This window comes from Bactrocera tryoni, unplaced genomic scaffold (genome assembly GCF_016617805.1).
Source record: "Bactrocera tryoni isolate S06 unplaced genomic scaffold, CSIRO_BtryS06_freeze2 scaffold_25, whole genome shotgun sequence".
NCBI classification, from domain to species: domain Eukaryota; kingdom Metazoa; phylum Arthropoda; class Insecta; order Diptera; family Tephritidae; genus Bactrocera; species Bactrocera tryoni.
In genome coordinates, this window is record NW_024395977.1 from 20,009,390 (window position 1) to 20,023,009 (window position 13,620).

General features: G+C 36.6%; 1 protein-coding gene across 1 annotated transcript in view; it reads left to right on the forward strand.

Annotated features, from left to right (window-relative positions):
* The window catches only part of LOC120780272 (xaa-Pro aminopeptidase ApepP), a 141,388-nt gene that overhangs the window by 70,909 nt on the left and 56,859 nt on the right, over nucleotides 1-13,620 (forward strand). Inside the window, exons 3-5 of the mRNA XM_040112536.1 lie at nucleotides 8,890-9,179; nucleotides 9,236-9,417; nucleotides 9,470-9,619. Of these exons, the coding sequence (XP_039968470.1) occupies nucleotides 8,890-9,179; nucleotides 9,236-9,417; nucleotides 9,470-9,619 (622 nt within the window). The remainder of the gene's footprint in view (nucleotides 1-8,889; nucleotides 9,180-9,235; nucleotides 9,418-9,469; nucleotides 9,620-13,620) is intronic.

A 13,620-nucleotide genomic window follows, 5' to 3' on the forward strand; every position in this document is an offset into this window, starting at 1 on the left:
ATTTAATAGCAAATTGGTTTCTTAACATTTAATTTTTAAATTTTTCCATTCGAAAAACGTATTTAATCATATATGCTACGATACATTTACAATTTTTAGTCGGTGCTAATATGTATCGCCGTTACTGCAGCTTCTAAAAGCCGAATCACCGATTGGAAATTAACCGTACAACTTTTTATACTCTTCTAATTGGATAGTTACTGGAATCTTCGCTAGCAATCGATACTACTCTTCTTTTTCTTGCCTCTGCTTATTCTGCTACTTCTGCAAGTGCTGAACACAATGACGGCGACAGACTGCAGCAGCACGACAGTGAACTGAAAATGGCGTCGTGAAGCCGACTACATGAACATTTGTAAGCAGGCAACGACATAACAATGGCCGGCATGTACACAAAACAACGCAGTTGTCCATTTTGTATGTACAGAATTCACTTCAATTAAATTTTAATACTTTGTTCAAAGTGAAATTTTTTATGCAGAAAATAAGTAAATAAGTAAATCTATTTGTTTTAAATTATCAATTGTTATTACAAATGATATAATAGAGCTATTTTATGCTTTTATTTGTAAAATAACGCCAATTTGTTAGAGCTTTGAATAATATTACATTTTGCATATAGTGGCATCACCACTCTACCCCCTTTCTCTACTGTCAACTCTACTGTCGTCCTACTGCCGTTGGCAAATATAAAGATATATTGAAGTTAGCGAGAACGACAACTGTCGGCTTGCAGTCGTGTAGTCGTGCAGCTGTGACAATAACTGTGTCCATAAGAACGTGTGTATTTTAATATTTGATAGATGTCGTTTGCAGTCTGTCGCCGTCATTGTGTTCAGCACTTCACTCTGCTTGCTCGCCGCTTTGACTCGTACCCTATTCCTCTTCCGGAATCTTTGCTGGTAATCGATGCTACTCTTCTTTTCCTTGCCTTTGCTTATTCTGCTACTTCTTCACTCTGCTTGCTCGCTGCTTTGATTCGCACCCTATTCCTGTTTTGGAATCTTCGGTAGTAATCGAAGTTACTCTTATTTTTCTTGCTTCTGAACTCAGCTTATGCTGTACGGCTGTCTGCTACTGATGTTGATCTGTTCTGCGTTCTGCGTTCCACGTTCCTTTTTTTTTCTGCTGTTCTCACTGCACTGCTTCTCTTGTTTGCTGACAATAGCAGCGCTGTTGCTGTTTCCACACTTTCACTATTTCTTTCGCTTCACCAAAATTGCGTTTAAATATTTCCACTACACAATGACTAGCTTTACCATATTTCCATTACAAATTTTTCCGCTACACAATGTCTTGCTTCACCAAATTTCCGTTATTATTAAAGCACACTAAAGAATCCCGATTATCCGGATCAAATAAAACCAGGGGTATTCCGTATAATCGAAAATCCGGATAATCGATTTCAAAGCAAATCAAACAATATTTGAATTATAATAAAGTTTTATTATGTAATAAGTTTTACAAGTGTAGTTTAGATAATACTAGCTGTTACCCTGTGCGTTTCGCTACACCTAAATCGATTAAAACTCTTAAGGGTTTTTACTTTGTGTTTTATTTATTGTTGTAAAACTGTTACTTATTTATAAAACATTTATAAAACATATTGGTATACAACATTTTTGGTTTTTCCACCTGGCGCGTAAATGAATAAGCACCTTGGTGTTCCCACTCTCGAGCATGCGACGAACAATTGGCCGTGGGAGAAGCACGGTTCTTCCAAATTGACGCCGCACACTTGAAACGTTTGCCCTTGCGATTTGTTGATGGTCATCGCAAAGGCAAGTCGTACTGGGAACTGCAAGCGCTTAAATTCAAACGGCATGTCCGTTGGAATCATGGGAATGCGTGGTAAGAGTACAACTTCACCTGCTGCCTTGCCATTTAGTATTGTTGCTTCAATCATTTGGCCACAATTTTTTGACTGAAAGTCTTGTGCCATTACAGAAAGTCGGTGGCTTCAGATTTCGTAGAAGTATAATGGGTGAACCGACTTTCAGGACCAAACGATGCGGTGGCAGACCGGGGGGATCCAAAGAATTCAAGAATTCAGTTGGATAATTCACTACTTCATCTTGATTTAAAACGCTATCGTGTACATTTTTCGGTGCCAATATTGCGCGTTCACTTAAATAATCGTGGCGTTGATAGTGTTGAACAATATTCGGAAATACACTTTCAATCAATTCTTCTTTGGATTGTAAAAGTGTACAAAAGTCGTTCGGCAATGTGATCAAACCAGTATCATCGATTGGTATTTGGCCTTCGCCAATGTCCAACAACTGCTTCGAAAATGCTTCTAATGACTTTTTGTTAGCCATTGGGCACTCATCCCATATAACTATTCCAGCTCCTCGCAAAACTTTTGCCATTGTTGAATTCCTCGATATGTTGCATGTTGGTGTTTCAACGACTTGTATGTTCAACGGTAATTTCAACGCAGAATGTGCTGTTCGGCCGCAATCAAGTAGAGTAGCAGCGATGCCTGACGAAGCAATTGCCAGCGCAATTTTCTGCTATGACCGTATAGTAGCAAGAATCAAAGAGATCAGAAACGTTTTCCCTGTACCACCGGGCGCATCAAGAAAGTAGAATCCAACAAAATTAATAAGTCCTCGGTCATGCAGTCTTTGTACTTATTCCACAGTTATTGCGGATTTGACGGAAGGCATGTAGATATTATTATGGCGAATAGTACGCGTATTTGTTTTGGATGAGATGTGAGTGATGCGTCATGAAGTGCGGTGTCCCAATGCATATTATCTTCTAACAAATGCAATCGCTGACATGCTTCACGATACGTTGCACACAACTGACCGTCAACAGTTTTCAAATCATCAAATGATCTTGGTCCGCGCACGTTGACTAATAGCAGACGCAAATAAAAACATTTGGCGTTGTTCGGATGGATGGTGTAAATGCGTCTTATGGCATCGGTTTTACGGACATTTGGATAACCGAAAACACGCTCCCCTTGCTTTCGTCGTTGAAATGTTTTCTATGATGGATTCCAAGTGAAATATTGTGGTATTTCGGAATATAGCAATGTTCTTGCAAATTCATCGTTTTCACACAACTCGAAAAAGGTAGTTAGTGTTGCACCCGGTGGTCATGCTAGAGTATGCATATTTGAAGTACATAAATAAAAATATGCATATTTTAAGTACATAAATAAAAATGGCAAAATTAACCTAAAACTACATCTTAAACTATGTATTTTACCCACACACGCATTGCAATAAGACCCACCAACAGTGTATTTGCGAACCGCATGGAAGCACTTACGAAACAATAACAATACTCACTTGCTTTGTGTGTGTTGCACGGTCAGCAGAAAAACACAAAATCGTTTCGAATAAATGTAGCAAATCGATGGAATTAAATCTGGAAAAAACACACAATGTTGAAACACTTTTTTTTACAACACAGCGCATTTTCAAGCGACAATCGAACCGCATGGCATCACATATGAAACAACAACAATACTCACTTGCTTTGTGTTGTACGCAGAATGTTAATCACGTTGAAATCTGAGAAAAATACACACAATGTTGAAACATTTTTTTTGATACACTCAGTGCATTCGGAACGCTTACGTTCTGTATGTCTTGTTAGCTTGACAGTCATCCATAGAAAGAACGAATGACAGGCAAAAACGATCAACATGCGATGTCAATGTTTTTTTATTAATTGTCAACATCCGCCAGTTGTTTCTTTTTGTTTTTTATTGTTTGCAAAACGTGCAATGATACCCACATTAAATTTCTTATGTGCACCCTCCAAACAGACCCCAATCACCCCTGAAAATTTCATTGAAATCGGGCAACCCGTCTAGGAGGAGTATGCGAACAGGAAGTTTTGCCACTTAATTTTATATATATAGATGTACGATTTTTTAGAAGGTTAGAAATAACTTGTTATTGGTCTTTGACGTAAAGAATCACATCGTTTCGTTGCGGCCAAGTCCCTGATGCGTTTCCGTTGTAACAACTGTATGGGATCCGATACATCCTGTCTTTCAAACCACTTAAAAGCAATATCAAGAGCTTCAAAAGCTTCTGCGTGAGATGGTACTTGACATACATACATCCCCAGTTCCAGTCTCTTCTTCATCTTCTCTCTCGTTATTGTTCAAATCCTCAATGATTTCTTCATCAGTTAATATTTGGAATCGCATTTCAGCCATTCCTTAATATTTTCTTCGTTTCTATTTCACTGTCCTCTGTTGTCAAAAGACGACGCAATAGTTGCTTTCTGTATAAACGTTTTAAAGTTTCAATGATACTTTGGTGCATTGGTTGCAATATCGATGTTACGTTAGGGGGTAAAAACTTAACTGTGAACTTCCCATTTTCTCGATTTAGTGTTTCAGCGGAAGGGTGCGTTAGCGCATTATCTAACAACAACAATACGTCGCCCTCTTTCCCCACGTCCTTTTGAAATTTCTTCACTTCAGGAATAAACGTATTTTCATACCAAGTAAAAAAAATATCTGCGTTCATCCATGCTTTTTTTGGTTAGCGTAATTTAAGGCGATTTTAACATTTTTGAAACAGCGCGAATTTTTTGATTTACCAATAAGTAGCAGTGGCAATCGATGTGTTCCATTATCGTTTGCGCAAACCATAACTGTAACTCTGCCCTTACTCACTTTGTGCCCAGGTGCTGCATCTTCACGACGCGATGCTAACGATCTGCTTGGTAGAGCTTTCCAATTAAGACCTGTTTCATCTGCATTGTATACAAAATCTAAATCGTATTCTTTTTCATCTAGAAATTCTTTTAACTCATCTACAAAAGAGTCGGCTGATGCAACGTTAGCAGAAAGTTTCTCTCCTTGAATATCCAGTCTTCGAATGCCATGTCTAGATTTGAATCTTACTACCCATCCACAGCTCGCTTTGAAAGAATTATCACCACCAAGTTTTTGATTAAAATCTAATGCTTTTTCACATAACAGAGTTTCTGATATGGGCTGGCCGCATGCTCTTTTTTGTAAAAACCAAGTAAAAACTGCATTCTCCAGAATTTCATTTTGAGATTTTTTCATAACCTTACGTTGCGAACTTCCATCTTCTTTCTCAAGCTCGCAGGGGGGCTCGCTATGCACAAGGGGGCATAAACTTATATCTTACATACATAGGCGCTCCTCATATTGGTGATTAAGGTAATCAGATAATAATTGCCCTTAATACAGAAAAGGCATATAATAAACAGTTGGCATACCAAACCGATAAAATAAGAAATTGCAAATGACCGCTAATACAATTAATAAAAGCAAACAATGTATACACTTGTTTACTATAATAATGAGTCGTCGTCGTAAAATACAAATTTCTATTAAAACCAAAATCGGTTCTTACAGCGATTATTGCCGCGCCCTCGGCTACTACACCAACAGTACGCTGAAATACATGCAACGGCAATACTCGTACTAGACAAAATATTCACTTTTCCGTCAAATACACCGCTTCACAAGGGAAACTAATGGCACACCCTACACCACACCTGGGGACAAATTGGATTTCACCACAGCAGATATCAACTAAAAAAGGAATCGGATTATCGTTTACATCGTTGCATCCAAAAATTCGGATATAATCGTTCTCGAGTTTTGCGGACAGAAAAATGGATTTCACCACATCATTGCGCAAATTTCTTTACTTCTGTATGTACAAGTGTCTCATGTATCAAAATTAAAATTATTTAATGTTTCGATTTTTGTCCTTTAATTCAATAATATCACAATTTGAAGATCCTCACCATTCCAAAATTTCTTACATTAGATATACGTTTATTAGGTACTGTCAGTATTTTTAAAAAAAATTCTGTGACAAAATAAATTTTGCTTTTATTTAATTTTTTATTATATTAATCTTCAAGTAATAGTAATAATTAAACTATGAGTATTATGACAAAAATGCTAAATAGAAATTTGTAGTTGTCAGGTTGTTGAAGTGACGAAGTTTTGCTAAAGATATATAAAAGGTTATTTTAATTTGATTGCAGAGTCTACTGATATAATGTATAATAATGAATTTAATGGTTGCTTTCGCTTTTTAACAAAGGGGTGGGAGCTAAAAACAAAAATCGCACTGCGATGATTGCCTTACAAATGTACAAGTATATGGGAAAAGCGCAGGTGAAGTTTATCAGCCGCTGTCTTTTAATTCGCTGAACTATGTCAATCACGTCATATATCTCATATAGCTCATCGTTCCATCGAATACGATATTCGCCGTGGCCAACGCGCAAATTAGCCGTAAATCCTTCGCAAAACCTTTCTCTCGAAACTCGCAACGTCGACTCATCAGTTGTTTTCATCGTCCAAGCCTCTGCACCAAATATCAGGACAGGAATTATGAGTGACTTATAGAGTTTGGTTTTTGTTTGTCGAGAGAGGACTTTGCTTCTCAATTGCCTACTCAGTCCGAAGTAGCACCTGTTGGCAAGAGTTATCCTGCGTTGAATTTCTAGGCTGACATTGTTGGTGGTGTTTACGTTGGTTCCAAGATAGACGAAATTATCTACGATTTCGGAGTTATGACTGTCAACAGTGACGTGAGTGCCAAGTCGCGAGTGCGACGACTGTTTGTTTGATGACAGGAGATATTTCGTCTTGCCCTCGTTTACTGCCAGACCCATTTTCTGTGCTTCCTTGTCCAGCCTGGAGAAAGCAGAACTAACGGCGCGGGTGTTGAGGCCGATGATATCAATATCATCGGCATACGCCAGCGGCTGTACACTCTTATAGAAGATGGTGCCTTCTCTATATAGATCTGCAGCTCGAACTGTTTTCTCCAGAAGCAGGTTGAAGAAGTCGCACTATAGGAAATCGCCTTGTCTGAAACCTTGTTTGGTCTCGAACGGCTCGGAGAGGTCCTTTCCGATTCTGACGGAGCTTTTGGTGTTGCTCAACGTCAGCTTACACAGCCGTATTAGTTTTGTGGGGATGCCAAATTCAGACATCGCGGCATAAAGGCAGCTCCTTTTCGTGCTGTCGAAAGCAGCTTTAAAATCGACGAAGAGGTGGTGTGTGTCGATTCTTCTTTCACGAGTCTTTTCCAAGATTTGGGGCACGGTGAATATCTGGTCGGCTGTTGATTTTCCGGGTCTAAAGCCACTCAGATAAGGTCCAATCAGTTTGTTGACGGTGGGCTTTAATCTTTCACACAATACGCTCGATAGAACCTTATTTGCGATGTTGAGGAGGCTAATCCCACGGTAGTTGGCGCAGATTGTGGGGTCACCTTTTTTATGGATTGGGCATAGCACACTTAAATTCCAATCGTTGGGCATGCTTTCGTCAGACCATATTTTACAAAGAAGCTGACGCATGCTACTTATCAGTTCTTCGCCACTGTGTTTGACCACTCGGCCGGCAATCCATCGGCCCCCGCTGCTTTGTTGTTCTTCAGACGAGTAATTGCTATTCGAACTTCTTCATGGTCGGGTAATGGAACGTCTGCGCCTCTTTCTTTTTCTGTCTGCAAATGCGTCTCGCTTCCCTCTTCAACTTTCGGGGTCTATCCCATCCCTCACGTGTTGTGGTCGATCGTAACGTTGCGAGGTAGGCAGCCTGTTTTCGGGTGCGAATCTTGGCTGCAACAAGATAGTGGTCGGAGTCGATGTTAGGACCTCGGAGCGCACGCACATCTTAAACACTGGAGACGTGGCTTCCGTCTATCACAACATGATCGATCTAGTTGGAAGTTTTTCGATCCGGAGACAGCCAGGTAACTTGATGAATCTTCTTATGCTGGAATCTAGTACTACAGATAACCATATTTCGGGCCCCGGCGAAGTCGATCAGCCTCAACCCATTTGGGGATGTTTCGTCGTGGAGGCTGAATTTACCGACCGTAGTGCTAAATATACCCTCTTTGCCCACCCTGGCGTTAAAGTCGCCAAGCACGGTTATGACATCGTGGTGGGGGCAGCTCTCATAAGTGCGCTCATAAAAGGGTGGCATACACTGAAGGCTTTATTAGTGAAACATTTTATTCCGTTATGTTAATTACTTCTTGATTTGTGTACTGGAAAGTGAAAGAATAAATTCTAATATAAAATTGTGTTATATGGGAAGTAGGCGTGATTGTAGTCTGATTGCGCCATTTAGGGAACATACTCCTTAAAATAGTAAGCAACTTCATAACAACCTTGAATTAGAACAATTGGAATGCACTATTACTACAACAAACAAACCTAAACAATCAAGTATCAAAACAACATTGAGTTTGAATACCACAACAACCTTTTCTTAAAACAAAGCAAATGTTTTAAGCAAACAATATACTTATATGTAAAAAAACCTAAAAAAATAATATAATCTGTATCTAAGTAAACTATGAACTAGTAATAAGTAAACATACTAGTTAGTATAAATAGAAGTTAGAACCATGTAATAAGTTAGCTTAAAGTATAAATAAAGAGTAGACATTTCGATGCAGCTCAAAAATATATTCTTTTGACTCATTTCTAGTTCTGGTAAAAATTAACTCGCCCATTTTCACAATATGAAATAGAAATATGAGAACAACGTTACGTACTAAATTTTGTCGAAATAACTGTCTCGGGTCCCGAGATATGTCATTTCACCAAAAAGTGGGCGGTGCCACGCCCATAGTCCAATATTCATATTCGCTCCCATAAAGCCTTTTCATGCCATCTCAGATGTAAAATTTAATATCTCTGGCGTAATTAGTTTATTGGGCTTTTAGTAGTTTTGGATAGTATCGTTATATAGAGAGTAAGCGGGTTTATTTTCCGATCAATTTACGATTATTTTGAGCTCTCTAATAAGAACAACATTTTTAAAATAAATATATGATTTGGAAAATATTGCTCACCAAAACATTATAACCAATTCATTTAAATGTGTATTTCTAGGGTTTTTGAATCTTCGTGGATCGGATATTGATTATAATCCAGTCTTTTTCGCATATTTAATTATTCAAATCAATAGTATTAAACTATTCATTGATGAATCAAAACTGCCGGAAGATTTTAAAGGTCATCAGGAAGAAAATGGAGTCGATATTATAGTTCAACCATACGACTGTATTGGAAGTGATTTAAAGGCTACTGTAAATTCTTTAAAAGAGGGAAAGATATGGATCTCTCCGAATTCCAGTTATTACTTATCTTCCATAATACCCAAGAGCATAAGGGTTCAAGAAGTAAGTGAAATATATACATAAGTTTCATATAGAAGGAATTGTTCTTTTACTTTCAGATCACACCTTTAGCACTAAATAAAGCTGTAAAAAATAAATCAGAAATTATGGGATTCGTTAATTGCCACATTCGTGATGGAGTTGCACTTTGTCAGTATTTTGCTTGGTTAGAATACTCTATTAAAAATGGAATGAATGTGAATGAAATGTCCGGAGCTACTAAATTGGAAGAATTCCGATCGTAACTATGTCTCTTTACCTTTTTAACGACTTTAAAAAATATTTATTTGTAGTAAAAATGAATATTACATGGGCTTGAGCTTTCCAACAATAAGTTCAAGTGGTCCCAACGGTTCTATAATACATTATCAGCCAACTAAAGAAACCAGTCGTCCGATAACTGTTAATGAAATATATCTCTGCGATTCTGGAGCCCAATATATGTAAGTGAAAAATGTACACACTTGAATATAAACCAGTGGTCGTTACATACATACATATATCACCTTCTAGAATAATATATATAACAAAACAATCACATAATCACAAAGCTGAGCAAGTCAAATATCTTCGACCAGATAATAAGGGGATGAAAAATTTAACTTATTTTTCAGAAATTTATTTTGTGTTAATAGTAAATATTTTCTTTTTTAATTGGAATTTGTATTTGTATTGCGTGTCTACAATACGTGTGTCTATTTTAGGTACTCAATCGCCTTTAATGGAAATTAAATTTTTTATTATAGAATCTCTTTTATGTATAAAAAATTTTTAGCATCTGGCTCACACAAAAACAGGCGTTACGAGTTGTTAAGAGAACCAGAGGAAGAGGAAGACCTCCACTCTGTTGGAAAGGCCAGGAAGAGAAGCACCTGGCTTCACTTGAAATTGGCGCCAAACAGCGAAAAGTTATTATATAGTATATCCAACCGAGTAGAAATTGAGACATCTTGATGGAACTTACTACACTTTTACCCACAAAATAGATTTCAATGAGCAAATATAAAGTAGTGTAACTTAGGTATCTATTTAGACAATTACCATAACTACTAAAACTGAACTGAACTTTCTGAAAATATTTTCTTTGCATTTTTGATGGTCGCAATTATAACTTTTCAAGTACTAACCTTATGCCTAAAAATGCCTTTATACAAAAAATAGAGATCAATCTGTGAGATATATTAATTAAATTCAGTATCATCTGTTTTAGATAATCAGTCTACAGTTATTTTACAATTTACATATAAATTCCAAAATGATAAATGTAAAAATTTTCTAACACGTAGAATGTTTTGTGTTCTAGTCAATGGGTGTAGAGGCCAAACCATCAACTTTTCCTAAAATGGCAAAAATAGCTTGAACTGAAATTCGTTATCAGAACACTTCAAATACTCCGTAGATATATTAGCACATCAGTAGCAAATTTTTAACAAAAATAGGTCAAATCGAAACACTACTCCCCTTGCGCTTCCATCATTTTCGCGGGTTGTCGCCAACACATATATCGTAAAAATACTATTACATCTGAGGTGTAGGGCGGCTACGGAAGCGTTGGGATGTTTGTCCTGAATCTCCAGGTGCTCGGAGAGAACTGACCAGCCACTCGTTCGTTAGCTAGGAACGCCCTCTACCAAATCCAGACGGTACGCACATGCTCTCAAGTACAGTCGCGGCGGAAGAAAATCAGTCCTATTACTTTCCGCACAAAACCTGTATATTGCAAATAAGACACTTGGTGTTAGGCTTTCCCGTTAGGAGGTAATTGCGAATTGTCGAATGAAGCAGATATATTTTTTTGGAGAAGGTGAGTGGATCACAAGTGACAGTGCATATAAGTTATCTAGTACTGTTATAACACCATGTAGAGAGAATTCCAGAAATTTAGCCCAGAGCCGAAGGAATCTTTTTAAAAAAGTATTCAGTCGACAAAAATTCTAATTGAACACTGTTTTGTAATGAAGAAAGAAAGATTTGGTAGATTTGGATTCCAATCCAAAATGAAAATAGTTCACATTTCGCATTGTGAACAAAAAGATTCTCTGTTGTGCATTTTTACATAACTTTATGTAGTACTCCAACAAGATGATTACTTCGGAGCACGAATTAACGAGTATTTACCAAGTGGTCGTTCCAATGATGGGAAGATAAGGCAACGAACAATCTTTAAACGTTGAATGAAAACAATCAATAAATATGTTGTTTTTTTATTCTTAATTTACCGTGTTCAAATCTGACTTTTTTCATTCCTACTTCCATTTGTTTTTCAGAACGTAATTTCTGCTATTGGAAATTATTTTCCTCTTTTTCAAATTCTAGTTTTTTCGTTTCTAATTCTTACTTATTTTTATACCCTGAACAGGGGTCACGAAGTTTGTAACACCCAGAAGGAAGCGTCGGAGACCCTATAAAGTACATATATGTACATATAAATGATCAGTATGTTGAGCTTAGTCGATTTAGCCATGTCTGTCTGTCCGTCCGTCTGTCTGTATATATACGAACTAGTCCCTCAGTTTTTAAGATATCGTTTTGACATTTTGCCATCGTCATTTTCTCTTCAAGAAGCTGCTCATTTGTCGGAACTGCCGATATCGGACCACTATAACATATAGCTGCCATACAAACTGAACGATCGGAATCAAGTTCTTGTATGGAAAACTTTCACATTTGACAAAGTATCTTCATGAAATTTGGTGTGAGTTATTGTTCATATAAATAATGTGATATCGGAAGAAATTGTTTAGATCGGCTCACTATAGCATATAGCTGCCATACAAACTGAATGATCAGAATCAAATGCTGGTATGGAAAACTTTTGCATTTGACAAGATATATTCACGAAATTTGGTATAAATTATTTTCTAAGGCAAAAATGTAATCTCCGAAGAAATTGCTCAGATCGGTTAACTATAGCAAATAGCTACCATACAAACTGATCGATCGGAATCAATTTCTTGTATGGAAAACTTTTGCATTTTATGAGATATATTCACGAAATTTGGTATATATTATTTTCTAAGGCGCCACTGTAATATCCGAAGAAATTGTTCAGATCGGCTTACTATAGCATATAGCTTCCATACAAACTGAATGATCGCAAACAATTGCTTGTATGGAAAACTTTGGCGTTTGACATGGATTACTGCTTAAGATAATAATTTAATCTCCGAAAAAAATTTTCAGATCGGATTATTATAGCATATAGCTTCCATACAAACTGAACACGTAGTTACTAAAAGAAATGCACTTGTGAAGGGTATATTAGCTTCGGTGTAGCCGAAGTTAACGTTTTTTTTTGTTTTGGATTTCGAACAGTAAATAAAAAGATTCTAACTGCTAGTAGGTCTTTTAAAATTTCTTTTTGGTGTAGTTGTGCATGTGTCTAATGCAAAATTAGCGGACGGACTAACAACCTCATCTGCAGAAGGTGGTGTAACGGACGGGCTGACTAACGAACTCGAAGAACTTATGTCGGGATCTATATCCCTACTAAATTCTGTACATATATAGTCCATCGCTGATACCGACTCTGTTGACTGATTTGAAAGTTTTTGGGCTTTTCGTTTCTGAAAAAAAAAATCGTGAAATGCAATGAGGTAATAATACATAAATATGAGAATATTACTTCGAATTAGTCCGAATTATCTTGTATAACATCCACTATATTTATGAGTATGTTTTTTGTTTGCCTTTATAACCATCGAAATGTTCCGTTTATACGTAATCCTTTTTTCTATTAAATATTCAATTCAGTTATGAATATTCATAAAATAATAGCCTTGACAGACGAACATCAAGAAATGCTAATGCGCATAAAAAAATGTTATGGTGACAGCCGCAGAATTGTGCATTTATACAACTGATTGTGAAATTGTTTTATTTATTAAAAAAAAGTGAAATATACATATATGGATAACAGGAAATTATTAATGGCAATTTTGGTATTTTTGGAAAATCAATATAAATTTAACGAAAAAATTCGTTTTATTATTTAATACGTTAAAAGATAATAAAGTGCAATTAGAAGCAATAATTGATTGTAACGCGAAAAAAGTGGGCGAAAAAGTAAAGAATGTTGGAATATTGGAAATGGATAGCAAAATGTGCGTTGTTTATTTTCTGCCATCTAAAAATATTAAATTTTGATTTGTTAATATACTTGCACAAAACTTAATTAGCTTTATAAGAACTTCTTACCTCTGATGCTGTAAACGCAAAGGCGCCGGCAGACTTCAAGCGACATCTGTCAAACAATAGCAAAAATCGGTTTAAACAAGTTGACCGTGAAAAAATATTTACAATATAGGACATTTTTCTTTGGGTTCACAAAATTTCATTGATTTATGTTCAGTAGTTTATGAGATAATAATTTTACAATTCTACCAATTTTTCTAAATTTCAACCTTCAATAACTTTAACAAAAAAATGAATTTTTACGAAATAT